Source organism: Tenebrio molitor, chromosome 8, assembly GCF_963966145.1.
Source record: "Tenebrio molitor chromosome 8, icTenMoli1.1, whole genome shotgun sequence".
Classification (NCBI taxonomy): domain Eukaryota; kingdom Metazoa; phylum Arthropoda; class Insecta; order Coleoptera; family Tenebrionidae; genus Tenebrio; species Tenebrio molitor.
The window spans coordinates 8,006,530-8,034,360 of NC_091053.1; the positions used below are offsets into that span (position 1 = coordinate 8,006,530).

The window sequence follows — 27,831 nt, forward strand, 5'->3', positions numbered from 1 at the left end:
AAATTTAAACGAACAATTGATATAGGGAAATGGTCTTAACTCACAAAACTGAATTTTATGACTGGAAGTATGCTGCCCTAATTGAATTGCATTTTATAAATTCACCTATTATTGTTCCTAGTTGAATACAACAGAAGTTTGGAGTCCTCTTAAAAATCACCGGACAAAAATAATCTTATTACGCAACAGGGGACAGTTAACAATCCCATAAACTATTTTGTGCATAATAGTAGAGTACCGAGGTGGAAATTGTTTCACTCCTGTCGAGAGCTAAGATAGCTTACCAAGGCGTAGCCGAGGTGAGCTAATGCTCGAAACAGGAATTAAATACATTCCCACCCAGGTTTGTATGCTATTTTATTCGGAATTATTACATTTTTAGTAAATAATAATTAATTTGGTGCAGTTTCATTTCTACCGTTTTTCGAGAATTCGTGTACGTCACTGGAAAAAACTTATAACAGGGTGGGAAGTGGGCTATTACTGACCAAGGGAGGGAAGTAAACATGAAAAGGAATAGTTAACTTTCCGCCCTCGTATAAGGTTAGGAATGCACGTATTACAATACGATTCCGAATAAACAATATTACGTGTATCTAACTCAGATATTACAGGCAGAATATGTGCGGACCGTACATCATTTCTGAATATAAGGCAAACTTCAGTGGTTATTTATAAATCATTATATGTATCATATAAGGTGCGAGATAGTTTAAGAATAATTATTTAAAAAATTGCCCAGTTAAACCGACGGAATATTAGTTAATTTTAGGTTGCCATCCTTAACTTATTGTCCCACCTCGTTGAGACTACGCAAAACCAATGCATAGGAAACAGCTGTCCGGATTGTCAACATTCCAGAAAAAAATTACATTAACGGCCAATCTATAATCTATTGTAATTCCAACGAAATAGAAACTGAAGGGTTCTATAGAATTTGCCATAAAAATTAGAAGTGTGCCTCTATTTCTGATATTCCAAGTGTACCAAGGACAAGTTCCAAGAGCGTCAAATATTCGTTCCGTCTACAACAGGTGATACAGTAAGGTTGAAAGTGAGTTAAATAACTGTTAAATACTTCTTCAAATATATCTTGACCAGCTTTACAGAAAACTGTAATCATAAAAATGTTGCAAATTAAAAGCGTAAATACAGAATGTTATTGAAATGCCTTAAAAAAATTTAAACGGTGATAGAACTCATCAAAAGAAATTACTTTTCTATTTACCATTTTTTAGAAAAATCTTTCTAAACCCAGATAAAATTTTAATTAGTTTGATCGTAAATTCTAGTACCCGCCAATGTCTCCGTACGTACATTAAAAGCGTAAGAAGATAAAAACTTAGATAGTCAAGCAAAAACCAATTCTTTATTCGTGTAAGTGATCATGATCAAGGGCACTAACCTTCAGATTAAATGTTCGAAATGACGCCCTCCGTTATCGATGCACGCTTGTGCCCTTCGAGCCATAGAAGTTTGAGTTCTCACCAACATGTCTCCGAATTTCGTCGAATTGACTCGGCAGCATTATTTACACGAACAGTTAATTCTTCGACGGTGTTAACTGGAGTCTCATACACAATCTGTTTTAAATGACCCTATAGAAAAAAGTCACAAGGATTTAAGTCCGGTGAACGAGCTGGCCATAAAACTGGTCCATTACGACCTATCCACCGATTTTCTAAATTAGCGTCCAACCAATTTTTAACACCTCGTGCACTATGGGCGGGCGCTCCGTCATGTAAGTACCACATATCCCTCCGAACTTGCAACGGCACGTCATCCAAAAGGTCACTCAGCTCATTTTGTAAAAAAATTAAATATCCTTCACCATTTAAATGTGGAGGTAAGACATGTGCTCCGATCAAACGATTCCCAATTACACGTTAATCGAAAATCTTTGTTGGAAACCACGTTCTCGGATTTGGTGTGGATTTTCTTCTGACCAGATGTGGGTATTATGGGAATTGAAAACTCCATCTCGAGTAAATCCTGCTTCATCTGTGGGTTAAGACGATGCTTAAAAAATTGGGTTCTTCGTCGATTCTTTGAAGAAGCCATTGACAAAATGCAATTCGACGTGGTGGATCTTCTGGTTTTAAGTGTTGGACACGTTGAAGATGATAAGGATGTAATCCTTGTTCGTGCAGCGTTCTCCAAATTGTGAAACTGGAAACACTCATTCGTAATGCAAGTCGTCGGCAACTAACATTCGGTTCTTCCTCAACAGCTTGCAGAATTTCAGGCTCCAAGTCCAAGACACGCCGAGATCTTGAACGGCCTCGATTTCGGTTGACAGGACTAAAAGTACCATAATCCCTTAAATGCTGGACAGCATTCACAAAGGTACGTTCACAGGGAACTCGGCCTGGCTGCACCAGCATTCGATAAAGCTTCCCCGTAGATCAGCACCATGTCTGTTAACTCCGGATTAGTGTACTGCACCATTTTTGACGATAATTATAGGAAATTCACTTTCCAATAAATTGTAAACACGGCCGCATGCAGGTGAAGGATGTGACTAAATTGTGTCAGTAAGTTTTTGCAAGACCTATCCGTCTGGGTTTTTGCCGTATTTACTTTTTTTGCGTTAACCTTTTTCGTACGAAGCCGCTGTTCTTCCACCGTGTCATCCATAAACGACTCGATGACACAGAATACGGTGAAAATAAATGTAAGTATAAATTTGAGTTTTCGAAAAAATGGTAAATAGAAAAATAATTTGTTTTGATGAGTTCTATCACCGTTTAAATTTTCTTAACGCATTTCAATAACACGCTGTATACGAATTTTCAATATATTGCTCATACTGAAAAAATTCTGGAAAGAAAAGCTACAATTAACTATGACATATCAAATACATGTTATCTTACATCTAAAATAAAGGAGAATAAGCTAATGGTCAGAAGCACACCAATACCAAGGGAAGGGGGAAGGGCGTCGCGGATTCCACCACTTGGTAAAGGTTTGTAATGAGCCTGTAAGTCAATATATTATTGGTTAAATGAAAGATTACATTAACTAAGCACCTTTTTATCTTGTAGTGTTGACGGCAATCCTGAGACAATCTTTGGTGTATTGTATTTTGATACGACAAATCGTCAATTATGTCAGTAAAATTGTCAAAATTTGCAAAATCTGTTCATTAACAAGAAAAATTTGTATTTGTACTTGAAGAATGCAGCACAATAACATAAATGATAGTCTAAAGGTAGCATAAGCTAGATATGGAACTGTTGCAAAATAGATTGTGTGTGGAATTTTTGACCATTTACCAAAAATATACTTAAAAACTTCAACACTAAGAAAAAGTTCGCGTTCTTTTCCCCATATCAGCAGATTAATGACAACTGAAAACACTGCCAATAACAAAGAAATGTATAGTCCAATTTTTTTTAAAATCAATTGTCAATGTCAAAATTCCCTCAAAGACCAGGCTGTACCACCCTCAAACCTTTCGTTTCGGGACACCTCTATCGTAAAATCTCCCTAGATCAGGTTTGAGGTTATATCAGTAATTTTCAAATGTCAGAAAAGTTTCAGGTGTAACCAAATTTTATACCAAAAGACAAGAAATAAAGACGATAATCACACTAAAAATTGCAACTTAACATATACAGGAAAATGGGAATTTATTTAATGGGTTATATAAGCAGTTTACCTATTCATTTTCAGAATCTAACCCCCAATCGTCTTCCGAATATGATTCTGCGGAAGAGGAATGTCCTCAATTGGCAGATTTCCATTCAATTTTTTCCAGTCCTCTCTAATCAGGTCCTTGCAGTGACGAACCCATCTATTAAAAGAAAATACCTCGAATATGATGTGTGCATCTTTACTGCAATTTAGCATGGTCGGTTTTTCTGTCTGCATTTCTGCACGTAATCTAATCATAGCTAATTTTTCTCGTTGTGTTAGATCCTTGTTTTCGGACACTCATTTAACTTTGTATTTTTATTTAAATGTAATTGCGCCTTCAATAACGCAAGCGCTTTTACATCAAAATGACTGACATCTAGTTGACATTTTACGTTGCCAATCTAATAACTATCAAATAACCAGTGGTTTATACAAACATGACAACACTTTGACAATTGATTAAAAAAAAAAAAGGAGTATAGTTAATCATATTGCTCATTGCGGCTTTGTCCAAGATTGTTTGTTTTGCTTTCAAACCAGCATTGTCGATGGACCAAGCAAATTTGTAAAAGCTGCTACTTTGTTCGTTATAAGTTTTTTCACAAATAGCTATAGTCTAATTTACAAAATCCTGCAACGAAATGCGACTTTCCTATTGGTTACTTTATTTTTCTACTTACACTAGAGAAATGTGCAATATTGCAGTGTTCTGTACTGTCAATCAGGTCCAAGCTGCCATTTTTGTTTCATCGTGTCTTAGTTTTCCTTTCGTGTTTTGAGTCTGTTTTGTTTCTGTTTCGTGTCTGTTTTGTGTGTTTTGTGTTGTGTCCGTTTATTTATTAAAAAAACAGTAAGAACTAAGAAGTTCTTAGAAGTTAAGAAATTTTTATATGTCAACAAGATGTCTCAATTTCGATCACCAAATAAACGGCGTAAGTTGGATTTATGCTAACAGCATGTAACAGTTTTTTATTAATACATAAATTCATATTTATAGCAAATTCCTCACAAGCCGAGAAGATCGAGAAGAGAAAAGAAGAAAGATCGTTAAAGTATTTCGTGGGATCTCCAAGGATTTTGCCGAGTTAACCAAGACAGCTCAAATGGAAAAAACTGCAGATTATACTGGTATTGATTTCTGAGTTTTTTTTTGTTGTATCACAGCTTAATTACTTTGTGTTGAAGGTTGTGGATTTAGAACCGTTCAAACGATACTTGGCGGAAGAAAAGAAGTGTGGGCAATTACAGGCACCGAAGAAACCTGATAAGAAATTTATTATTCAATTGGATGAACATCAAAAATATCTCATTTTCTCTTGCAATATACATGGTTATTATAAATGATTGTAGTCGAAGTAGGCCATGTCCATGTTATGAAATTTTTGCCGCTTTCATGTAAACTGTCAATTTTTGTCGATGTCACTGTAATTTTTTTTATGTGACAATTTAATTCATACACTAAAAATCCCATAAGCAGCGGTCTTTTTGTCACCATGACAGCGAAAACAGTTTGCCCTAACTTTTCCAGCGACAAAACGGAACCTAACTTTTGAAAGCGTTTGATTCTGGTAGGTCTGCATCATCGTACTTTTCCGTACTTTTTTCATTAAATTGTTTTACCGAATTACACTCAAGTTTTTGTTTTTTGGGTCGAAGTAAACTTGACATTTATAATTCGAGTTTTGTTGCCTGCAATTAAACTCAAAAAACTGCCAGAAAAAATTACTCGTCCTACGGACTCGTAATTTTTTCAGAGGCAGAGCCAGGCAACAAAATTCTCATTGAAATGTCAAGTTTACTTCGACAAAAAAAATTCTCGTGTAATTATAAGTGGAAAGTGCGCTGATGATTGTTTTTTTTTTTTTAATTTAAATTAACGATTGAATCCAAAAGTATCGAGTTGTTTTGTACCCAATTTAACTCCTGTATGTATAAAATAAAAAATGTTGTACATATAATATTTGTTATCAATTTTTCCACTAGTTTATTCATAAACTTTTTTGTTTACAAATTATACAAAAATTAAATCATAAACATGAGTTTTAATGTGCAACCATAGATGCTGATCCCCCTAGATAATATGCAACCAAAAATACTAATAATTCCTGCATCCTGCTAAAAATTTTAGCTATGTGATTCTACCTTTCGGAGATGCGCACGCACTCGCCTACCAGGAAAAAATAGACTTTAGGAAGATCATTGCGTATATCATTTTCGCACTGGAAAAATAAATGATTAATTGTGTACTGATATTTGGAAGATACCCACATAAAGAAACATTGTAATCACGAATAAATGTTTCATCAACAAGCTTTGATGGAATTTGATAATTATGTAGTACACTTGTAGAACATAGAAAATAGAATGGAAAAATATGCATAACAATTTTTACATTTTTGTAATATATGACATTTCATAAGCGTGCATTTGATTTTTTTGATATCATTACACATTGATTTGACAGTTTTCAAAATTGCACGACTGTAAACTGTCAAAGAAATATCAACTCTACTCTACCCACACAGTTGCCACATAAATTTTCGTACATAGTTGCCATACTTGGCCACAATCATTTTGAATCACCCAATATAACTGGGAAACATTCATCAGTATCCTCTGCAATAACAAACTGAAAAAAAGAAGTGAATTTTAATACTTTACCTCTATATGAAGTAATTTGATTATGTCTGGGTCTCGACATATTGTAATGGTCCGAATAGGTTCGATAAATTAAGAATTTTAATTTTAAAACAATTTTAACGTAGTATTTTAAATACCGTTCATTTGCGACGGAAATACTGGTCAGTTGTAAATTTTATTGTTGCTTTGTCCACAAGAGTGGCACCACACTCCTCAAGTGAAATCTGCCAACCTTTCTTTGAAAATTCCTGTCCGAACACAACAATAACAGTTTTTACGGGAAAAGAAACAAAAGAAACAAAATTAACTCGTTCGACAATTTGGGGAGTCCAGTTAAAATCAGGGGATAATTGAATTAATGAATTTGATGTTAGCAGGTTTCAAATTGAGAGAACCACAAAATTAATGTTCATTAGGTTAATTTACTTTTTAAGCAATCTCAAATTTGTGGCATATTTGTAATTAAAGGGTGAGAATTGCAAATTAGAAACAGAGCGCTTTATCGTAAAAAATAACTAGAATCGTTTGCACTTTTAGTGCAGAAAAGTAACAAAGCAAAGTAGAAAGGGGGTCGGTAGGAAAACAGGGACAGCACGGTAACGGTAAGCCAGGTAGTTGTAGAAATCAGAGGTGTGTGTGAGAGAGAGAGAATGAAAATTACGAAGTAATTATTAATTAAAACAATTTTTTGCGCGATTGTACTCTATTTGGTTGTTTACCACGTCTGTTTCCAAGATGGTAAGCTCTGTTTACTCGTTGCTAACGATAAACTCGATGGTAAGTAATTTTTGGTGTTCTAGAACGGTAAGTAAAGTTTATTCAAAATTAATCGATTATTATAATAATTTTTATGTAGACGGAAGTTGAAGACAAGATGTGGGGGCACTTTCTGGAAACTCATAAAGCTCTTGTAGTCGGCTTTCCTTGGCGCTGCAATGAAATAGCATTAGCAAACTTGCCGCGACATTGGCATTGTCAAAATTTTCATACCCCGCATTTTCCTTGTCTTCTTGATTAGGTACACATTGAGGTTGTTGGTTTCGAAAATAATTCTTCATTTATGTAGACAGAAGTTGAAGACAAGATGTTAGCACTTTCTGGAAACTCACACGGCTCTTGTAGTCAGCTTTCCTTGCTGCTGCAACGAAATAGCATTAGCAAACTTGCCGCGGCATTGGCATTGTCAAAATTTTCATACCCCGCATTTTCCTTGTCTTCTTGATTACAAATTGAGATCGTTGGTTTCGAAAATTCTTCATTTATGTAGACGGAAGTTGAAGACAAGATGTTAGCACTTTCTGGAAACTCACACGGCTCTTGTAGTCGGCCTACCTTGCCACTGCAACGAAACAATTTTAGTAACAGACTTGCCGTGACATTAGAATTGTCAAAATGTTCATACTCCGGATTTTCCTTGTCTTCTTGATTACATATTGAGTTCGCTGGTTTCGAAAATTCTTGATTTATGTAGACAGAAGTTGAAGACAAGATGTTAGCACTTTCTGGAAACTCACACGGCTCTTGTGGTCGGCATTCCTTGCCGCTGCAATGAAATAATATTAGCGAACTTGCCGCCACATTAGTATTATCAAAATTTTCATACCACAAATTTTCCTTGTCTTCTTAATTACACGTTGAGGTCATTAGTTTCAAAAATTCTTTATTTGTGACGCCACCCACATTCAAAGTTTCTTCTACAATATCCATTTCGTTTTCGGAATCACTAATATCACTCATTTTACTGCTTGTTTTTCAACACAACTGGCGATATTTGCGTACAAAAACTGCAATGGCGGTAGTTGTTTGCAGATTGCCTTAGAAACGCGATACAAAAATCGACATTGTGGCAACACGATGTGAAGGGCGTCGTATCGCATTGCATTCTAGTTAGGAATGTTTTGTAATAAATATTCAATCGCGCAAAAAATCTCATAAGCATGACGAACGTTAATGACAATGTACGGATCTCAGACAATATTGGAGTCGTCGCAAGCTCCTCCTCCAAACAATTGTCTTCGATCCGTACAATGTCATTACCGTTCTTTATACTTAATATACTATTGGGGACTCAAACCAATGTAGAACAATTTTTAGAAGTAGCAGATCAACGGAATTTAGTTGCATGAAATGACACTTGCGTAACAGCGTTTCAAGCCCCATTTAGGTTTCCAAAATAAGGTTAATTTGTTTCATTTTAATTCAGTTTGTTTCATTTGAATTCTGTTTGTTTCATTTTAATTCTGTTTGTTTCATTTGAATTCTGTGTAAGAAATTATGTACATTCGGTTTGGTCCTAACAAAAGTCTAAATTTAAACATTTAAAATAATGGTGGAAAACGGAAACTGTAATTTCAAAAGTTCTAGAGATATCGAAAGGGTGTCGCGATCGGCGTAAAGTAGAACCGAGCTGATTGGTCACTTTGGTCAAGTAGGGGTTGCGAAAGTGGGGTGCGTCAGAAATGATAAAACCGAATGCGGGACGGGAAAAAAGGGCTTTTTGATTCACTCGGGGTTTGATCTCCAAAGTAGCCGGAGGTACGTTCAGTACTTCCAGCAGCCATTTTGTGACCAGCTGCTTTACATTTACAAGGTAAATTATTTCTCTAATTTGGTACATTATTTGTAGTTGCGATTTAATTAGTCAAACAGCATTTAGTCCTTTATCGTTCTAAAGTAAAGATTATATTATTTTCTTTGAGCTATTGATGACCACGTGACTCTTTAGAATCTTGTATTAATTTCTTTATCGCGAAGTATGTGATCTTCTTGCATTTACCGATTGGGGAAACGTGCTCTCGACAAGTTTAAATTATTATAAAAAGTCGCTTTGGGACTTTCTCTCGGTCGAGGGAAGCTACCGCCCGTGTCCATCGTTCTCAATTAGCTGTTGGTTCGGCGTAGAGCACAAGGAGCCATCGCCAAATTTAGGTGGATAGTGACCCTTTAGGTACAGCTGACACGTGAAGAGAGGTACCCTTGAAGTCTGTTAGAACCTTTGCCCCTTTATTGAACCAGGCTAGACTGAGAGGTTCCAGGGCATCGCGTCGGGTTCAATTTAATTGGGGAAACAAGTCAAATCTAAATCGGATCACATAGTTCGCATTTCAAACTTGTATAATGCTATTCGCGCCAGAAACTTCTGTATTTGCCCCGCTTAGTCAGATCTCAATTCGTGGGCCGCGAGTCAAATTTCATTGGGTCAAATTTCCACCAACTTCTGTTATTAAATTCATTTATTTATTTCTATAATTTGTTGAGACCAAACACCACCACACTCGATTATCTGTTCAATAAAATTTAAGTGAAATGTGCTCAATCATTTTAATTCTATTTGGAAAAACCTTCCGAAGGTACGGCCTCTCGTTAGAACCTAATTAAACAAAATGAAAAATAAAACACAACGTAGGATCCATATACAGGGTGATTTACGAGGAATAATGAGCCCGACGGAATAGAAAATGCAACCCGCAATTCATCAGGAGAAAAACCCGGACATTTACCGCTTCAATGTCCGGCTTTTTGTTGCAATGTATTGTGGGTTGCATTTTCTATTCCGTCGGGCTCATTATTCCTCGTAAATCACCCTGTATATTTCTTTTCTCATTATTTTTGTTTCGTATTTTTCCACAAAATGTCATCCGAGGGAATGCGACAACCAACAATACACCAAATGAGGGAGAAAAAAATCATCGTGGAAAAGTGAAGGAAGTCGAAACGTTTCAATATTGATCTATTCTATATGTACAGTGACTAGGTTAGACTGCCTCTGAAATATCTGCCAATTTAACTTTCCATATTACTTTAACTACGTAAAATAACTAATGTACCTAATGTAAAATCCATATTTTTAAATAATAAATGTAATTACGTTAATCAAGCGTCTGGATGAGTCTTTCTATTAAGTAGGTACAACAATGTGGAAATTGTTACATATTTTATTATTTTATGAAATTAATGGGAATTATTTATGGGAACTATTTTGTCCTTAACCTTTGAAATAGGTAAGTATAGAATATTATCTTTATATCAGTCTAGACAGAGTAGTCCATCAACGATTCATTATTTTATACAGGTGTCTCAGCTAAGACTTTCGAGCCTAATAACTCAGTTATTTTCCAACGGATTTTTGTGAAATTTAAAATGCAGATATTTTAGACGGTGCCCATTAATGCAATTACCCAAGTCTTAAAAACGTAATTTCTACATGCCTTTTTAAAATGTTGAATCATTTAAGATTTACATCAAAAAATTGATCGTCAATATAAATTGCTGTAGGGAGAAACTCGTCCTTGAAAGACGTCTGGTTTGCAAGAAAAAAACAAAAAACCGTGTTAAACGTTGCTGCAGATGCGATAGCGTAGACGCGTATGAAACAAACGCACAATTTTTCCGAATTTTGGTCATCCCTTTTCGCACAAACGCAGCTGACATATTTGACGTTTATCTTGCTAACCTTAGTAACACTTGCAAAGTAAAAGACAACATTTGGACGTAAATTATTATAATGGATGCTTTAATTCTTCCATAAAGGACTAAAACACGATCGGGATATTTTAGCAAGGTAATTTAGTTCACGTACGCTTCCTGTGTCTTCATAGTGTATTACATACAGGTCGACCAGAACAGCTTGGCGAGTGACGCAGTGGATTGAAATCCCTCCCACTAGCGGAGCGCACTTGTCTGTTGGTCGCTTCTTGAATCGTTTATGTTGCCAATGGAAGAAAAATAAATTCTCTATTTTGCTTTAAATGGCGGCCGAAAAAGTTTTGTGTATTACACGGCTAGAAAATGTTGTGCTCGCACTTGTGGGCCTCGGCAGGCGCCTCTGCCCCACAAACCGTGCTTGCACTTGCAAAATGGCATTTTCTAGCCTTGTGATACAACCGTAAAAAAAAACGTGACATTTTTGCATCGTTATCAAGTCGCAAAGTTTCTCATTTTTTCACGTGTTAAAAAAACGATTTTTTTTCACGTGTGAAAAAATGTTCTTGATATTTTTTTTAAATTTTTTCACGTGTTAAAAAAACGAATTTTTTTTTCACGTGTGAAAAAATGTAATTTTTATTTGCGCGTTTCCTGCGTTACAATAACTTGTCACAATATTTGATACTTTGATTTTCTTTATCTAATTTGCCTTCAAAAATTCTTTTTTTAACGGTTGTAGAAAAAATAGTGTTTGTATTTCGTGGCAAATTCGTGTTTTGTTGGCGCATGAGAATGAGTTTTTGGTCTAGACCTGTGCACTTAATACAAAATTGTTATTTACGAACCAAGTGTGGGAAGACGATGTTCCCGCACGAGCGACGAAGGAGCGAGTGCCTTTAATTAATGCGCGAATGAGCGGAAGATGTCTTCACGCAAGTGGCTCATACAATATTTTTTGTAGTCACATTAAATTAAATTTTTTTGTTTTAATACGTTAAACATAAACGAACATAAAACCAAGTAGGCAGTGACCTTTGGTTATTCGAAACAATTGCTTCACTTGACATTTCAATTTTTGCAATAATTTGTGAGTTTTGTTCGAAGATATTTGTGCAATATCCACCTATGAGTGATATTAGTTTTTTTTTGGGGGACGTGCAAGGCCGTGACTCCCAAAGATCCGGAATTTCCGCACAAGCTGGGGTTCCAAGGTACACAACGGCAACGAAAACATTGTTACAACAATAGGTAACTAAAGTAACGAAGCATTTTAACCTACAGTTAACTTTAACTGGCGTTGGTGCAACCGGCCCTAAGGGAGTTAAGTCAGGTGACTAGATTATTCTGAAATCAGTTACAATAATTTATGCAACTTTGAAGATCATTATGGAGGAGTACTTGTACAGTTGTTACTGCAAGTTCTCCTTTAACAATTTTATGACATGTACTGCGAGATACACCAGTTTGGAGAGATAGGCTGGTAAAGGATGTTCTCTGATGTTCTTCTAAAAATGATCTTGAATGTTTTCAACTACATCTTCAATCACCTTGGGACGACCTGACGATTTCCCTTTTTCAACACTACTGGTAAAAACAAAACGATTAACAATTCGATGTATGTGCGCTGCGAAGGACTTTTCTTAAAACATTTTGGTCCGGGTAGTTGGCTAAAAATTCTTTGGAAGCTTGAACGCTGTATGTCCATTCTCCGTCTCTTTTAACACCGTTGCGGTAACAAGACATTATAAATTTATCGCGGAGTATGTGTACTTGCATTTATCAATTGGGGAAACGCGTTCTCCCCAAGGCGAGCTATTTTAAAATTATTATGAAATATTTTCATTCATTATTCGTCTTTTGGGGCCCTCAAGTTCGGGAAGCTACCGTCAGTGTTCATCGCACTCAATTAGCTGTGGTCCGGTATAGGAGCACAAAACTAGCCGCGTCAACCATTAGTGGGACAGTGACCAAACTAGGCCAACTGACACGTGAAGAGAGGTACCCTTTGGACCTGTTAGTAACGTTTTCTCTTTTATTTTCAACCACCGGAGTAAACCAGGCTGATATATGTACGAGACTTATTGAAATGATGTTTCTGGTTTTATTTCTCAGTTGCAAGTGCGATACAGAACTAACAAGCGATTGCGTTAGTGGGGTGGTAACCCCCACCAGTGGTAGGACTAACGGCCTGAACATGCCGCCCCCCTTGAAGTTTATGACTTCAACAACATTATATTATAACAATTAAAAAAGAAAAAAAAATACATGTACCTACATACATACATAAAAAAGAACTAAAAAAAATACTTATACAAATTGTGGATGTCACAAAGCATGAAAAAACAAGGAAAGATAAAAAGAAAAAAATGATTTGAAACGAAAAATTATCTTAGGCCGCTTCGGTTGCAATTATACACAGTTTTTTCACTGCACGTTTATACGAGTACGTGCCACTAACCGTTTTCACGGAAACCACCCGCACAACACCGTCACTTCCTGGGTGCACGTGCACTATGCGTCCGAGTCTCCACTGAAGTGGTGGCATGTTGTCTTCTATTAAGATCACCAAGGCCCCTACGTCGACGTTTGGATATTGATGTTGTTGGCCTCTGGGGCGGGTCTGCAACTGCGACAGATACTCTTTTTGCCACATTTTCCAGAAGTGTTGCTGGAGTTGGGTGATCCGTTGCCACCTCGTGAGGCCGTTGGTGTTGCGATCCGTTACGTCGCTTTCGTAGGGAGCCGTGAGTGGTGCTCCGATTAAAAAATGACCAGGGGTCAACGCTTCCAGGTCGTTGGGATCTTGGGATAGTGGGATCAAGGGACGTGAATTTAAACAAGCTTCTATTCGCGTAAGCAAGGTATAAAATTCTTCGTAAGTGATTGAGGCGTCGCCGAGTATCCTACGCAAGTGACGTTTGACGCTTTGAACACATCGTTCCCAAAGTCCCCTAAAATGCGGAGATTTTGCCGGTATAAAGTTAAACTTAGTACAGGTGTTCAGAAATTCGTTCGAAATTTTTTGTTTGAATTTTTCGGATCTCAAAAATTCGCGCACGGGTCCAATAAAATTGGTATCGTTGTCAGAAAATATTTCGCTAACATGACCTCTGCGCGACGTAAACCGTTTAAACGCCGCTAAAAAGCTTTCAGTGGTCAAGTCACCGACTAACTCTAGGTGGACCGCTTTTGTTGAGAAACTGACAAAGAGCGCGATGTACGACTTGACCTTTTCCGCGTTGCGCAATTTGTTTGACTTTATTAAATACGGCCCTGCATAATCTACCCCGGAGGTGGAAAATGGCCGCGAGGGCTGCAGTCGCTCTTTCGGTAAATCACCCATTTTTTGGGATATTGGCTTTGGATTTGCGCGATTACACTTTACGCATGAATGTATGACTTTGCGAACAATATTTCTTCCCGATATTGGCCACTATCTTTGACGCACGGCAGCTGGAGTGGCTTCGTTGCCAGCGTGTAGTTCATCTTTGTGGGTTTCTCGGATGATCCACTTGGTTACATGATGTTTTTCCGGTAGCAAAATTGGAAACTTGCTCTCGTAAGCTAAGAGTGAGTGTTTTAATCGCCCACCTACCCTAAGTAGCCCATTTTCGTCAATGAATGGGTCTAATTTAGCTTACCGTTGGCATTTGAGTTTCTTGGATTTTTGCATGCACTGAATTTCGTCCGCGAATTCTCTAGAAGAGAGCGCCTTTTGATTTTTTGTTTTATTTTTAAAATTATTTACAAATCGTAAAATATACGCGATTACTCTACATAATTTTTTTACCGACGAAAACTTTTGCAGCACCGGCAACTCGGGCTCTGTGTTTATTATGTCAACCGGTTTACTAAGTTTTCTTTCGGGAAACAAATGATCTTCCTTATTATGAGGGTTTTGCCAACTTGGTGGCCACTTGCTCGCATCGGATTTTAACCATTGTGGCCCATGCCACCACAGTTCTGATTGCCTTAATTGCCGCGGAAGCATACCGCGCGAGACAATATCGGCCGGGTTGTCATTCGATTTGACATGCTGCCATTCTACACCTTTGAATTTGATTCACCCTATGTCCGACATACGTCGACCAATTTCCGCCGGGTTCAGCTAGCCAACACAAAATTATTGTTGAGTCAGTCCAATAAAATTTGGCCTTGATTTCTAAATTTAGGCTTTCATTGATTTTGCTCATTAATGCACATAGCACCACCGCGGCATTAAGCTCCAAACGTGGAAGAGTGACCTTTTTTATGGGCGCGACTCTGCTTTTCGCGCATAACAACGTTACGGAAGAATTTCCTGCTACATCGGTTGCTTTGACATAAACAGCGGCGCCATAAGCTTTTGACGACGCGTCCGCGAAACCATGCAGCTCGATCAAATTGATTGGCAAATTAGAAATTATTAACTTGCGCGGAATACGAAATTTATTAAGTTCTGTCAGTTCGTCGACGAACAACTTCCAACTGGTCGCGATTTCTTCGGGCACGGGTTTGTCCCAATCGAGTTTTAGCAGCCATATTTGCTGTAGGAGGATTTTGGCCTTTACAACAACTGGATTTATCAACCCTAAGGGGTCAAAAATTTTCGCTACTATAGGTAAAATGCTGCGTTTTGTAATCGTCTTACAACCAGATGGGAACTGGACTTTATATTTTAACTGGTCATTACCACAGTTCCAAAAAAACCCAACACCTTGACGTCGCTATCTTTGGAGAAATTTACGGTTGAATCTACATTTTCTGAAATTGAAGGTAACAATCGCGAATCGCTAGCACTCCATTTACATAATTCAAAACCCGCTGAAGCAAGTATACTGGTGACTCCATTTTTTATTTGTAAAGCTTCGTCAAGTGAGTCGCTTCCCGTTAGCAAATCGTCCATATAAAAATCGCGATTTATGATTTCACTCAAGATTGGATGATTTTCCTGTATATCTGATGCTAATTGCTTCAAACAACGTATAGCAAGAAACGGCGCACACGTGGGACCAAATGTTAATGGTTTTAATTTATAAATTTTGATCGGTTCGCTACTGTTATTTCTCCAGAGAATTCTAAGATAATTGCTATCTTCGGGGTCAATTTCGATCATCCTGTACATTTTCGTAATATCAGCGGACATAGCAATTTTGTAGGTTCTAAATCTGCACAAGATGTCAAAAAAGCCGCCTTGCAAATTACCCCCCGTAAGTAAATTGTCGTTTAGACTTAATCCGTTTGAAGATATCGCCGAACAGTCATAAACGACTCTTATTTTTTGACCTTCCGCTGTATGCTTGTAAACAGCCAAATGCGGTAGATAAAAGGAATTTGGGCTGTTGCGGTCTTTGAGAGGGACTAGCTCCATGTGTCTAAGGCTTAAGTACTCGGTCATAAATTCCTTGTAGGAGTTTGACATTTTATGATCCCTTTCAAACCGCTTTTCTAAAGAGAGAAAGCGTCTGTATGCAAATGTCCAAGATTCGCCAAGATTTATTATTTCCTTGAAGGGAAGTTTTAACATGAATTTACCTGAAGGGGTTCTGCAGGTATTTTTGACAAAATGGTTTTCACAATTTAGCGTTTCTAATGCCAACGATTCGTCGTTTTCGGATACAACATTCTCGCTCTCCCAAAGCTTTGCTACCTGTCTTTCTAAATTTCTTTCCGATGAAACGAGATTACAAGAAAATTTAGAGACAGAATTTTTCAAATTTAAGTCCCCGCTCACCCAATTGCGTCTCTTGAAAGTACGGTTGATTTCTATGCAGCTGAGTTGGCCCTCCAATTAACAATTGCCAATAGAGCCCCGCTCCAATCAAAAGATTAATTTCTTGCGAAACATTGAAATTAGGGTCTGCTAAAATAATATCGGAAGGTAGCTCAATCGTTGACTTTTCAAATGAAACGGCCGGGGCGCGATATTTTCAGAAACGTTCACACCTGTGATACACGCATTGCTGGAATATGTTCGTAAATTTAACTTTTTACACATGCTCTCTGTTATTGTTATTAGGGAAACTTTTGAACATTGGTCTAGCACCGCTCGGCAGTGATGAAAATTGCCTCTTTTGTTTTCGAACCGTTTCCGCAACAATTCGATCGCGTTTACATAATTATCCCCTGAAATTGATAAAGATTCTATGGCGCGCAAAGCCTCATCCTTCAAACAACCCCTTAAGTAATGAAATTTGCGAATTTCAGAAATATTTGCATTGTTTGCTACGAGGCACTTAAATGATTCGTAAAAGGTAAACCATTCGCCATATTTCCCGGTAAAAGTTGGTAGTGGCAAATGTTTCAAATTTATACAATCCAACGATTCTTGACCTTGTATGATGGGTGCTTTTATGTTAATTGAATCCGAAGCGCTCGACTTATTCTTTCGTAAAAGTGACTTTATTTTACTCACAATCGCCCGATACTGAGTTTTGACTTCACCGCGCTCTTTGTCGCTTTCTTCAGCTAACTGTGCTTCGTCGGCATCTTTTTTTTTGAGCTGAAGTTTTTAATTTTGAACTGAACAGCGTCATACTCCTTGAAAAGATCTGATATCGACTCTAAGCTTGTTTCTAGAACGTTTACGTCTGTTTCTGCGCCTGATATACTATTTTGGAGCCTGCGAATCGCGTTTTTAATATTCCGCCTGTTTAACGTTAAATCGCCAAGGCCCGACATTTTTTTTACTATTTATTTAACCCTGTTCAAAGCGCCCAACCATACTTGCGAAGTATACCGAGCGTTAGATTTTCTAATATGAACAAGCGAAAGAAGCTTGTTTAAATAACGCAAAAAACATGTACGGGAATAGGAAAACAAGGACAGACCTTTCGATGAGCAAAATTGAAGACACCTGGACTGGTTCCTGGACTGATGATCTCGTTGATTGATGACTGGATTGGCGATGACGATTGTTTGATGATCTTGTTGATCGTTGGTGATGATTGTTTGTGTTGAAGATTCAGGCACTTGAGACTACACCTCAGTAATCAACTAAATCACACACGGGCGATTTTGCACTACTTTTTTTTACACACGGGTAACTGATTTATCACATACGGGTGATGATTTTCACTGGTACTGATCCGGCTAGTTTTGGACCAAAATGTCCGCATTTTCTCGAAGGACCAGATTTGCGATATCGTTTGGCGCTTTTAAAATTGGTGAAGCAAAAAAAGACTTATTGAAATAATGTTTCTGGTTTTATTTCTCAGTTGCAAGTGCGATACAGAACTAACAAGGGTTTGCGTTAGTGGTAGGGCTAACGGCCTGAACAATCGTGGTTTTCACAAAGTATAACAAAACGCGATTTACCGAAATACATCCAAACTATGTGGTGCTGAGAAGAGAAGGAAGTTTGCATTTTTTCTCCGCAAAATCAGTTGATGTCTTGAGAAAAAATTCACCAACCAGATAACCAGAAGCGACGACGGAAACTTCTGGTGTCGCGACTTCTTCACCAGCGGCTACCACACGCTAATAAAGAAACTATCAAGTGCAAAATGCTAAATTATGTGAGCTATGTCTGTGAAATTTAATAAATGCCTAATATTTTGCATTCTATATCCAACGGAATATTGCAGTGAGCGACGTGTTCTGTTAATTTAACGTTAATTGGAGCGGTCACTCAGTATTCCCAAATTATACACGACAACTCCGTAACTGAAACTAGTGCGCATTATCTGCAACAATATTTAAATTATCTCTTGAAAATTTGTTGGCGCTACTTACAGAAGCAGCTAGTTTATAGTCGGCAGTGTATCCAGCAAATCCTAATGAAAAAGGTTTCAAAGAATTCTCCATAAAAATTAGTAATATCTGTTTATTTTTGGCATCCCAGTTGTGCCACGAACATTGGGTTAAAGTATCAAAGATTCCTTCCATCTGGAAATAATAAGAATAAGACGTATTCCTATATAAATCTGCTAATGGTACCTGATCAGAAATTTTCTGGCCGGCTTGACAATAAAGAACAATGATAATAGTTGCAATAGTGGAGAACGCACATAAACGCAATTTCATAATGGTACTCGCATTTTCAAAAACCTGAAACACCGTTATTAATTTATTTGTTTCTGGACTACCATAAGTTGACGCACAAGCATGATGACGAAAATCAATGCGATGGCAGCAAGTACACCTGTTATCATAACTCTGATGAATATTGATTTCACAATTCCTAGCAGTTTTTTAAAAGTCCTGTAATAATAATAGTTTGTAAAATAATTATGAATGTTTATCATCATCACACGTTACTACGAAGTGGTGTTTGATGCAAGAAAGCAAAGTGTGGAAAATCTTATTTTGCCAGAGAATTTTTTGTCCAACTTTGAGTTTGTCATAATCGGGATGATCATCAGAAATTTGCAAAATCCGTTGATTAATTAAAAAGATTTGCAAACTCAGTCCTTCTATTCCGCACAACAAGGCTCCGGTGAATCGTAACGTTACGTAAGACATTACTGGTGAGGACCAAAAGAACAGCTGATTGAACATTTTTGACGAAACTCCCAAGTAGTGGTCGAAAGCGTCTTCACAAACAATCCACTCGTGGTGATCGCCAAAAATTGGAAACATACATGTACTGGAGAGCAACACAACTGCGTAAATCGAAAAATACATATAGTTTATTTGAGCAGATTTTTTCTTAATGAAGTGTTGCACTTCAGGACCGACGCTATCTGTGGACCACAATGCACTAACCGATTCGTCGAATATTTTCAAGATCTCATCTTCCATAACAATGGCAGACGCCATTAACATTAACACCTATTTGCAAATGTTAGAAAAGCTGAACTCTTGAGTGACCTTACTTACATTAGCGAATATTAGAAGAAAGGGTCCGTACGTTGTGATCATATCTCTACTGAAGTTGTTAAAGATGAAGCAAATTTGAAGCAGGAAGGTGAACGAATAAAACATAAAGAAAAACCCGCCAACCCATTTTGTAATTTTATGATAACCAAAATGAATAAATATTTTTCCCAAGTAAAGGAATGGATCATTATAACCTAAAATATGAGCACGATATAAGAAAATAGATCCTTTTATCAGGAAAATTTACCACTAGACCCAGTTACTTGAAGCATTTTACTGGCAACTGAAAGCTATTGGAGTTTGACATCTTTTATGTATTTAACAGTTATTGATTTGCTCATGGCGATAATGATCATGACCTAAAACTTGTGTTTTAAAGAGGCTTCATTTATGAGTTTACGAGTGTTAAATTTTTAATTAGAAGACCAGACCAGAGCAAATATGACTTAAAAGTAAACTACAGACGACCTTAACCAGCGTAAAATTTTAACTATTGTAATGGTCCGAATAGGTTGGCTAAATTAAGAATTTTAATTTTTAAAATTATTTCAACGGAATGAAAATTTTATTTTCTCAATGTCTTTGCCGGTAAAAGTGGTACCGCATTCCTCAAATTAAATTTGCCGAACTTTTCTTGGAAAACGGTACGCGTCCAGAACAAACCATACCCCAAGGGGAACAAGTGCCCAAGGGAAAAAAACATTGCAAAGTGACCCCCACTTTCCCGCGGTCGAATCTTCTCGGTCATCTTCGGACGTCCCTCTACTTCTCCTTTGGCGGCGGCAATTTAAATTCAAACTGGGATATTACAATGCTGATGTTTATTATTGTATACAATCAGTAATTTAGTATCCTTTTTCAGATTTGCAATTCAACAACAAATTATGTACATTCAGTCTGGTCCTAATAAAAGTCTAAATTTAAACATTTCAAATTGTGGTGGGAAACGGAAACGGTTAAATCGAAAGTTCTAGAAATATCGAGTTTGGCTAAAGTAACAAGTAAAATCGTACCCCGCTGATTGGTCGTTTTGGTCAAGTAGGAGTTGCAGAATTGGGGTGTGAGAAAAATGATAAAACCGAACGCGGAACGGAAAACGAGGCTTTTTTTTATTCACTCGGGGTTTGAACTCCAATACAGCGGGAGGGGCTTCCAGTACCTCCAGTCGCCATTTTGTGACCACGTGCTTTACAATTACAAGGTAAATTATTTATCTAATTGTAATTGTAGTCGCGGTCTAATTAGTCAAACAGCATCTACTTCTTTATCGTACTAAAGTCAAGCTACTTATATTAATTTCTTTGACAATTCCACTCAGAAAATTTCAACCAATCAGCTTGTAGTATTTTGAATCATTGGACCAATTAGGAGCGAATTACACCGATAATTTAGCATGGTCCTAAAATTATCGAAAAATTATCGCTGTAATCATCTCCACCTTCCAAAAATTATCGCTGTAATTTTCTCCTCCTTCCTCGAATTTTGATAAACTCATTTTTGGTCGACAGCAAAATTTTTGTTGTTTTATACTACATTAACTAACGCTTTGAGAGTCATAAGAATACGTATAAATTTAAAAAATTGTGTAAAACTTGAAAATGAAATTTTCCTTCGTGGAATTGTCATGCCGAATACAACTCGATGGTACGAAGTTGCGGGAAATTTTTCTCCTCATTTTACTCGTATTTGTTTCTTAGACAATTTCCACTCGTTCGCTACGCTCACTTGTGGAAATTGTCGTCGAAACAAATACTCGTATAATGAGATCGAAAATTTCCGGCAATTTCGTACCCTCTCGTTGTATTACTAATGAGAATTTGGTCACCACGTGACTCTTTAGAGTTTTGAATTAAATTCTTTATCCCGACGTACTCGTATGTGATCTTCTTGCATTTATCGATTGGGGAAATGCGTTCTCATCAAGGCGACCCATTTTAAAGTCATTTAAGACACCTTTATTAATCGTTCGTAACTTGGAGCTCCTTTTCGGTCGGGGGAAGCTACCGCCAGTGTCCATCGCTCTCAGTTAGCTGTGGTCCGGCATAAGTGCACAAAGAGCCATCGCCAAATTTAGATGGATAGTGACTCTTTAGAGGACAGCTGACACATGAAGAGGCACCATTGTAAGTCTGTTAGTAGCTTTGCCCTTTTGTTTTACCTAAATTAGACCACTGTAGGCTGAGAGGTTCCACGGTTATCGCACTGGGTTCAATTTGATTGGGGAAATAATTCAAATTTAAACCGGATCAGATGGTTCGCATCTCAAACTCTTACAGTGTTGTTTGCGTCAGAAACTTCGGTATTTGCCCAGCTTAGTCATAATTGAATTCACGGGCCGTGAGTCAAATTTCATTCACTCCACATCCATCAAAAGACTTTATTAAGTTCATTTATTTATTTATACCGTTTGTTGGGACCAAACACCACCACACTCGATTATTTGTTAAATGAAATTTAAGTGAAGTGTGTTCTGTCGTTTTAAATTCCATTTTGAAATCCTCCAAGGTTGGTAGAAGTGACTAATTTGTATAGTAGGTTGCCTGGTTGAAAATTGGGGGGCGAGGAGAAAAGTAACTTGTGACGTAAAAGAAATGTTGAGTGTTCGAATAGAACCCAAGGTTTAGGTATAAGCTCCGTGGGGTTTATTGGGTGATTTTTTGGGTTTTGTTCTAGTGAGGGAACCCCTAATGCGTGATCGAAAGATTTTGTCGTAAAAGTTTTGTGCGTTATGATGACGTCACGAGTAACCTTTGCTGGGGGAAAAAATTCAAACTATTGTTTTAAATGGCAACGAGACAACCTACTATACAAATTAGTCTGTTCTTGAAATCCTCCGAAAGGTGCGGGCTCCGTAAACTAAACTATGGTTGATTTCATGTAAATGTTCATCAAATGCGTGTGTAAAAGCACCTTTAATTTAGTTACATTACAAAAGTCACATATGACAGATCCATTATAGGTTATGACCAATAAATTTTTATTTGGTAAAAATACAAAGACAAAAACAAGTATCTAAGACAGTAAAAGAACGTAACGCTACTTTTGAAATCAGCAATGCTAAAACGGACCAAAAAACTAACAAATTGTAATCAAGGTTCGCGCAGGACAAGCAACTTTGAAAATCAAAGACAGAAATTCAGATTTTCATGGCTTGCTTAGATGCACATTTATATGAAATTGAGTATATAAACAAAACATAACGTAGGATCCATAAACATTTCTTCTCTCATTATTTTGTTTCGTATTGTCATTGACTATAAAAACATTAAGACTTGGAACCCAGTGGCATAAAATGTCCACATAGGTTCTGAATCCGTAAAGAGAATTTGGAAGGGAACGCGCGCCCGTCCCCTCTCACTTTCCGTTCGGGCATGTTCGGATCACACAAGTCTGCACTGATTTCGATGATTGCATAAAATTGACAGTTTTTGAACAATTTCGACCCCCTGATAAGGAAAATGATTTTGGTTTTGCGCTATCACGTCTAGTTTTTTCACAAATCGTTTTTTCTTAAAATTGTAATGTTCACCTAGAATGAACGAATACTTACATAATATATTTTTATTTTAAAATATAAAAGATTTCTTCCAAATCGGGTGATTGGGGAATTGTCCCGAGAACTGATGCAGCATTACCCCGTTGAATTGCCAAACTTATTCTTTGGGTAAGATATAATTTCGATTTATTGTCATTTGACATGCTGCTTATTTTCTTCCCTAACAATGTAATAATTTTTTTTGCATCTGCTCCCCAAGGGCCTAAAGTTTCCACAGAAAATGGTAGAAAACAAAAGCGGCAGAAAAGTTCTTTATACTTCATTCTCTTGGCATCTTCACCCAAACGAGCAGCATCACCAGCCTTCTTGCTTGTCAAAGGAATATAAGTAGCTGCTAGAGTATCTCTACACGTAACGTCCCATAAGAAAGCCTTGCCACCTTTCCAAGGTACGAGGGACATACCATCAGCCCGTTTACCGTCACTTCTGCAACATCCTGTAGGTTCAAGTATCGATGGAATTTCAGCTGATACTAAAGCTCTTTTTATAATGTCGTTGATGTTTCCATGGCGAGAATGTCTTCCTGTACTTTTACGACCAGATAGTCCATGATGACCAAATTTATCTGCAGGTTTGCCGCAAATACAGGTATGAGGTTCGCACACAGGTTGACCCGTTCGTAATGTAACGGCTATACGAAAAGATGAGTCGTCCAGAAGAGTTCCAAGAGATGATGAAGGTAAGCAATTCATCCAGGCACCAGATTCTTTTTGTTGAGTACTTAGCAAGTAAACGTGCTTTATCTCGAAGATTTTCTGTATTAGACGATAAAGTGTCCAAATTGCGAAGACAAATTTGCATATCCCAGTCACGTTGTGAAACGCTATTAATTGGTTCCTTCCTACTTAATTTTGACCAATGACATAAAGCTTCAACAAGGACTGTATCTGACGATTGAGAGATATAGGCAGGTAAAATTGTAAGCAGTAATTTTGCAACTCCATGTATGGAGCCTAGAAAAGAGGAGTAACATAAAGATGTCAACTTGCGGAATCCTAAACCTCCCAAAGATACTGGAAGAGTAGATTGAGACCAAGAATTTTCATTGAAACTACAATTACAGATATCTTTTAAAGTTTCTTTTAAAAAAGTGTGATATTCAATAAGAGCGTCATTAGATCTCCAGCAAGGGGAACAACGTAATAAGTAAGTCATTCGAGGTATTGATAAAGAATTTTTTAAGAGAAAATAAGTTGAATGAGAAGGTAAAAATTTTAAACCATTAGAAAAACGTTTGAAGGTGTTAATTTTTTCTTTAATTGATTTACTGATACCACCATTCGTTAAAGGGCAACCCAAAAGAGAAATGTTGTCAAACTCTTGAAGTGAAATTCCAGGGGCTATATTACTGAAATCATTTAATAAATTCGACTTTATTGTCGTATTATCAGAAATTATTAGAAGTTCACATTTCTTATAATTAAGTAATAAACCTATTTTTGAAGATAACTCAATAATTTTTTGAAAATCATTAAAAACAATACTAGGATCATCTGCTAAAACTCCATCATCCAAATACCAAACATTAAATTCTGATTTTAAAGATTTAATCACAGGATGAAGCGCAAGACAAAAGAGAACAGGACCCAAAGGATCTCCCTGTTGAACACCTGTTTCAGAAATTATTGAATTATTAACGAATTATTAAATTATTAAATTATTAACGAATTATTTCAAAATTTCGATATTGTAATATCGGACAACAATATCTATATTCGAAATTTCCTTATTTTATTTACGAGTGGGGGACAGCCGGGCACGAGACAATCATTGGACTCAAAAGAAGTGGCCTTTAAGAACTAGACTTGTACCGGGAAGCAATTATAAAAAATAATTTAGTTTTATCCTAAAAAAGTAGTATTAGGTAGGTACCACCAATGCATATCAAACTCTGTTTGATGAAGCAATTTGAAAAGGCTCTTGATAAAAATGGACAATGTTTCAAGTATTAATGTACAAAGTTACCAGCCAAATTAAAAAAGGTTAGGACCTCAAATAAGATCTTTGTGCAAAGGTAAGGATTTTCGAAATTCTATGAATGTTGTTGAAAGGAATGCCTGAACGACATTTAAGAACGTCATAGAAAAATTGCTTGGATATCACAAAGATGAAGAGTACGAAAATATTGTAAGAATCATGTTTAAAAATTTTCACATCTTGGGATGTAATATCAGTTTGAAAATGCATTTCCTATTTTCGCACTTAATCCTTTTTCTTAAAAATCTTGGTGTTGTCAGCGGGGAACAAGGGGAACGTTTTGACCAAGATATAAAACAAATGGAGAGATGATATTAAGAAAGATGGAGCGTATCAATTATGGTAGACTTTTGCTGGACGTTACAGAGAGATGTACCAAAAAAAAAAACATACAGCAGACAATCAATTAAAGTTTCCTCACAAAGCGTCAAAGATGCCATTCTCATAAGGAATAAAAAATGTAGTTAGATTTTTAACCAAGAATTATTAACATCTTATTTTACTAAATACTCGTAAATTGCTTAAGTTTTTTTGTTAATTGTGAAAAAACCTGACGTGATACAAAAAAATGAATTGTATTTTTGAAATCTGGGCTCCAGTGTTATACAAAATCAGTTATCAAAATCAAAACATCGATTAAAATGTTTTGTTTTGTAGGCCTGTGTTATTGGCCAGCCGTGGAATATCATCAGTGCTAGTGGAGTAGAATCACATATCTAGCTCGCTTATTTCTGAGGGTAGGTGATTCCAAGGTATAACTAGGAGGACATTTTGGGGTATAAGGAATGGTCACCCACAACTTTTTTAATAGGACCGAACTTTGAAAACGGCATTTATATATAGTTGAGGTGGTAATAAAACTCATCGAGAGCAACAACTTTTCTAAATAATTTTTTTGGTAAACGTTCTCGTTAATGAGTTAAAATTGTATAAAGTTTTCCGCCAATTTCGCTACCCGCCACTGGAGACTACGCTACCTGGTCGACAGGGATAACCGACTAAACAAAAAAATGTCAACTAATTAACGGTTACAAATGTTGCTATCATAGTTGTTGTTTTAAAACAGTAAACCAATAGATATAAATGAAAACAGTTTCGTTTCAATTTTTTTTTTAATGAACCGAACAAAATCACCAAACAAATCGATCACAGTAAATGTTCAAAGTGGCCACCGTTATTCTGAATGCAAGCTTGAAGACGCCGACAAAATGATTCTTCCACTCTTGCTAACATGACTCCGTTATTACGAATCACTTCAGCAGCTTTATCCACCCGTTCTTGCAAAATTTCAATAGTATCAACTGGGGCCGAGTATACCAGTTCCTTCATATACCCCCACAAAAAGAAGTCGCATGGAATCAAGTCTGGTGATCGGGCAGGCCAGGCTACAGGACCATTTCGTCCTATCCAACGTGCAGGAAAATTGTCTTGCAGACAATCGCGTACAATACGTGCATTGTGACATGAGGCACCATCATGCAGATACCACATGTTTGCGCGAATTTGTAAAGGTAACTCTTCGAGTAATTAAAACAAGACATTATTCAAGAAATTTAGATCCTACTGCATTTAAACGTGGTGGCATTATGTGAGGTCCAATGAGTCGTCCATTTATAATTCCGGCCCAAATATTGATTGAAAATTTATTTTGAAAATGATTTTCTCTGACAGCGTAAGTGTTTCCGTCTGCCCAGATATGGGTGTTATGGAAATTAAAGATACCTTCTCGGGTAAATCCAGCCTCATCAGTTGTTACCACATTTGATAAAAAATGTTCTTGCATGTTCAATTTTGCAAGAAGCCATTCGCAAAATTGTAGCCTGCGAGGTAAATTTTCAGGTTGTAAGAACTGCACTTTTCTAACGTGTTAGGGATACAACTGTTGCTCTTTTAGTATCCTCCAAATTGTAGCATGCGATACTTCAAGTTGCAATGTCAGTCTGCGAGTACTGCATCCAGGGCGAGCCTCGACACTATTCAAAACAGCCTCCTTAATGTTTGCAACTCGATCAGGACGTTGTCGTCCACGATCAAAAGCTGTAGCATTAAAAGATCCGTGATCTCGAAGACGCTGTACCACTCTTACAAATGTGCGAACATTTGGAATGCGACGATTTGGAAAACGTTCCATGTACATGCGTTGGGCTAAAGCTGCATTTCCTTGACTTTCACCATAAGTTAACACAATGTCTGTAAGTTCATTATTCGAAAATGTAGCCATTGTAAAAGATGTTAATACTAAATATTAATTAACTTGACAGAAGTGACAATATAGTTATTTGTATCACAAGGCCAGAAACTGCACGTTTGCGAGCATGAGTGTGGTTTGCAAATACGAGTCGATAGACGAGTATTGTAAGTACGAATGCTCGCAAAACAGTTTCTGGACGTGTGATACACAAAATTTTTCATGCCGACTTCTGCGGATTTTTGTTAAATGGAAGTTAAAGTACTTGTTTTAATAATAGGTATTAGGGACTTTTTTTGTGTTGGCAACACAAAATAGTTATTTACACAATTAGTGGGATAAAAGCAATATTACAGGATTCGAGTGTGAAGATTGCAGATAACGAGGGCGTTAGCCCGAGTTCATTTGTAATCACACGAGTTTCCTGTAATATGCTTTAGCCCACGTGTTATGTACAAAATTTTATCTAAGACCGCCCCGAATTAAAAAAAAAAGGTAAATCTTATTTATTTCCACCAGTTTCATTACACCACTCAGTTGAATAATAACTTACTTAACCCACTGAGTGGGGTAATGAAGCTCACTTATCCCTCTGAGTGGAGTAATG

General features: G+C 37.0%; 1 protein-coding gene and 2 long non-coding RNA genes across 4 annotated transcripts; all 3 read right to left on the reverse strand.

The window, feature by feature from the left end:
• Positions 1-7,073: 7,073 nt before the first annotated feature.
• On the reverse strand, positions 7,074-8,329 carry LOC138137335 (uncharacterized). 2 transcript variants are annotated; one of them, XR_011161698.1, is made up of 5 exons: positions 7,883-8,329; positions 7,682-7,822; positions 7,478-7,618; positions 7,270-7,417; positions 7,074-7,209 (listed from the first exon to the last, which is right to left on the reverse strand). It is a non-coding gene; the product is annotated as an uncharacterized lncRNA (long non-coding RNA). The 2 variants fall into 2 exon arrangements; XR_011161697.1 differs by having other exon boundaries at positions 7,270-7,414; positions 7,883-8,325.
• Positions 8,330-13,093: 4,764 nt separating this feature from the next.
• Positions 13,094-14,313, reverse strand: LOC138137013 (uncharacterized). Its single transcript, XM_069056314.1, has 2 exons — positions 14,300-14,313; positions 13,094-13,655 (listed from the first exon to the last, which is right to left on the reverse strand). Exons 1-2 carry the CDS (start codon positions 14,311-14,313, stop codon positions 13,094-13,096), a joined length of 576 nt encoding a protein of 191 aa, XP_068912415.1.
• A 3,567-nt stretch (positions 14,314-17,880) lies between these two features.
• LOC138137464 (uncharacterized) lies at positions 17,881-19,380 on the reverse strand. The gene is made up of 5 exons (XR_011161752.1): positions 18,938-19,380; positions 18,786-18,885; positions 18,622-18,732; positions 18,418-18,570; positions 17,881-18,368 (listed from the first exon to the last, which is right to left on the reverse strand). It is a non-coding gene; the product is annotated as an uncharacterized lncRNA (long non-coding RNA).
• Between the last annotated feature and the right edge of the window lie 8,451 nt (positions 19,381-27,831).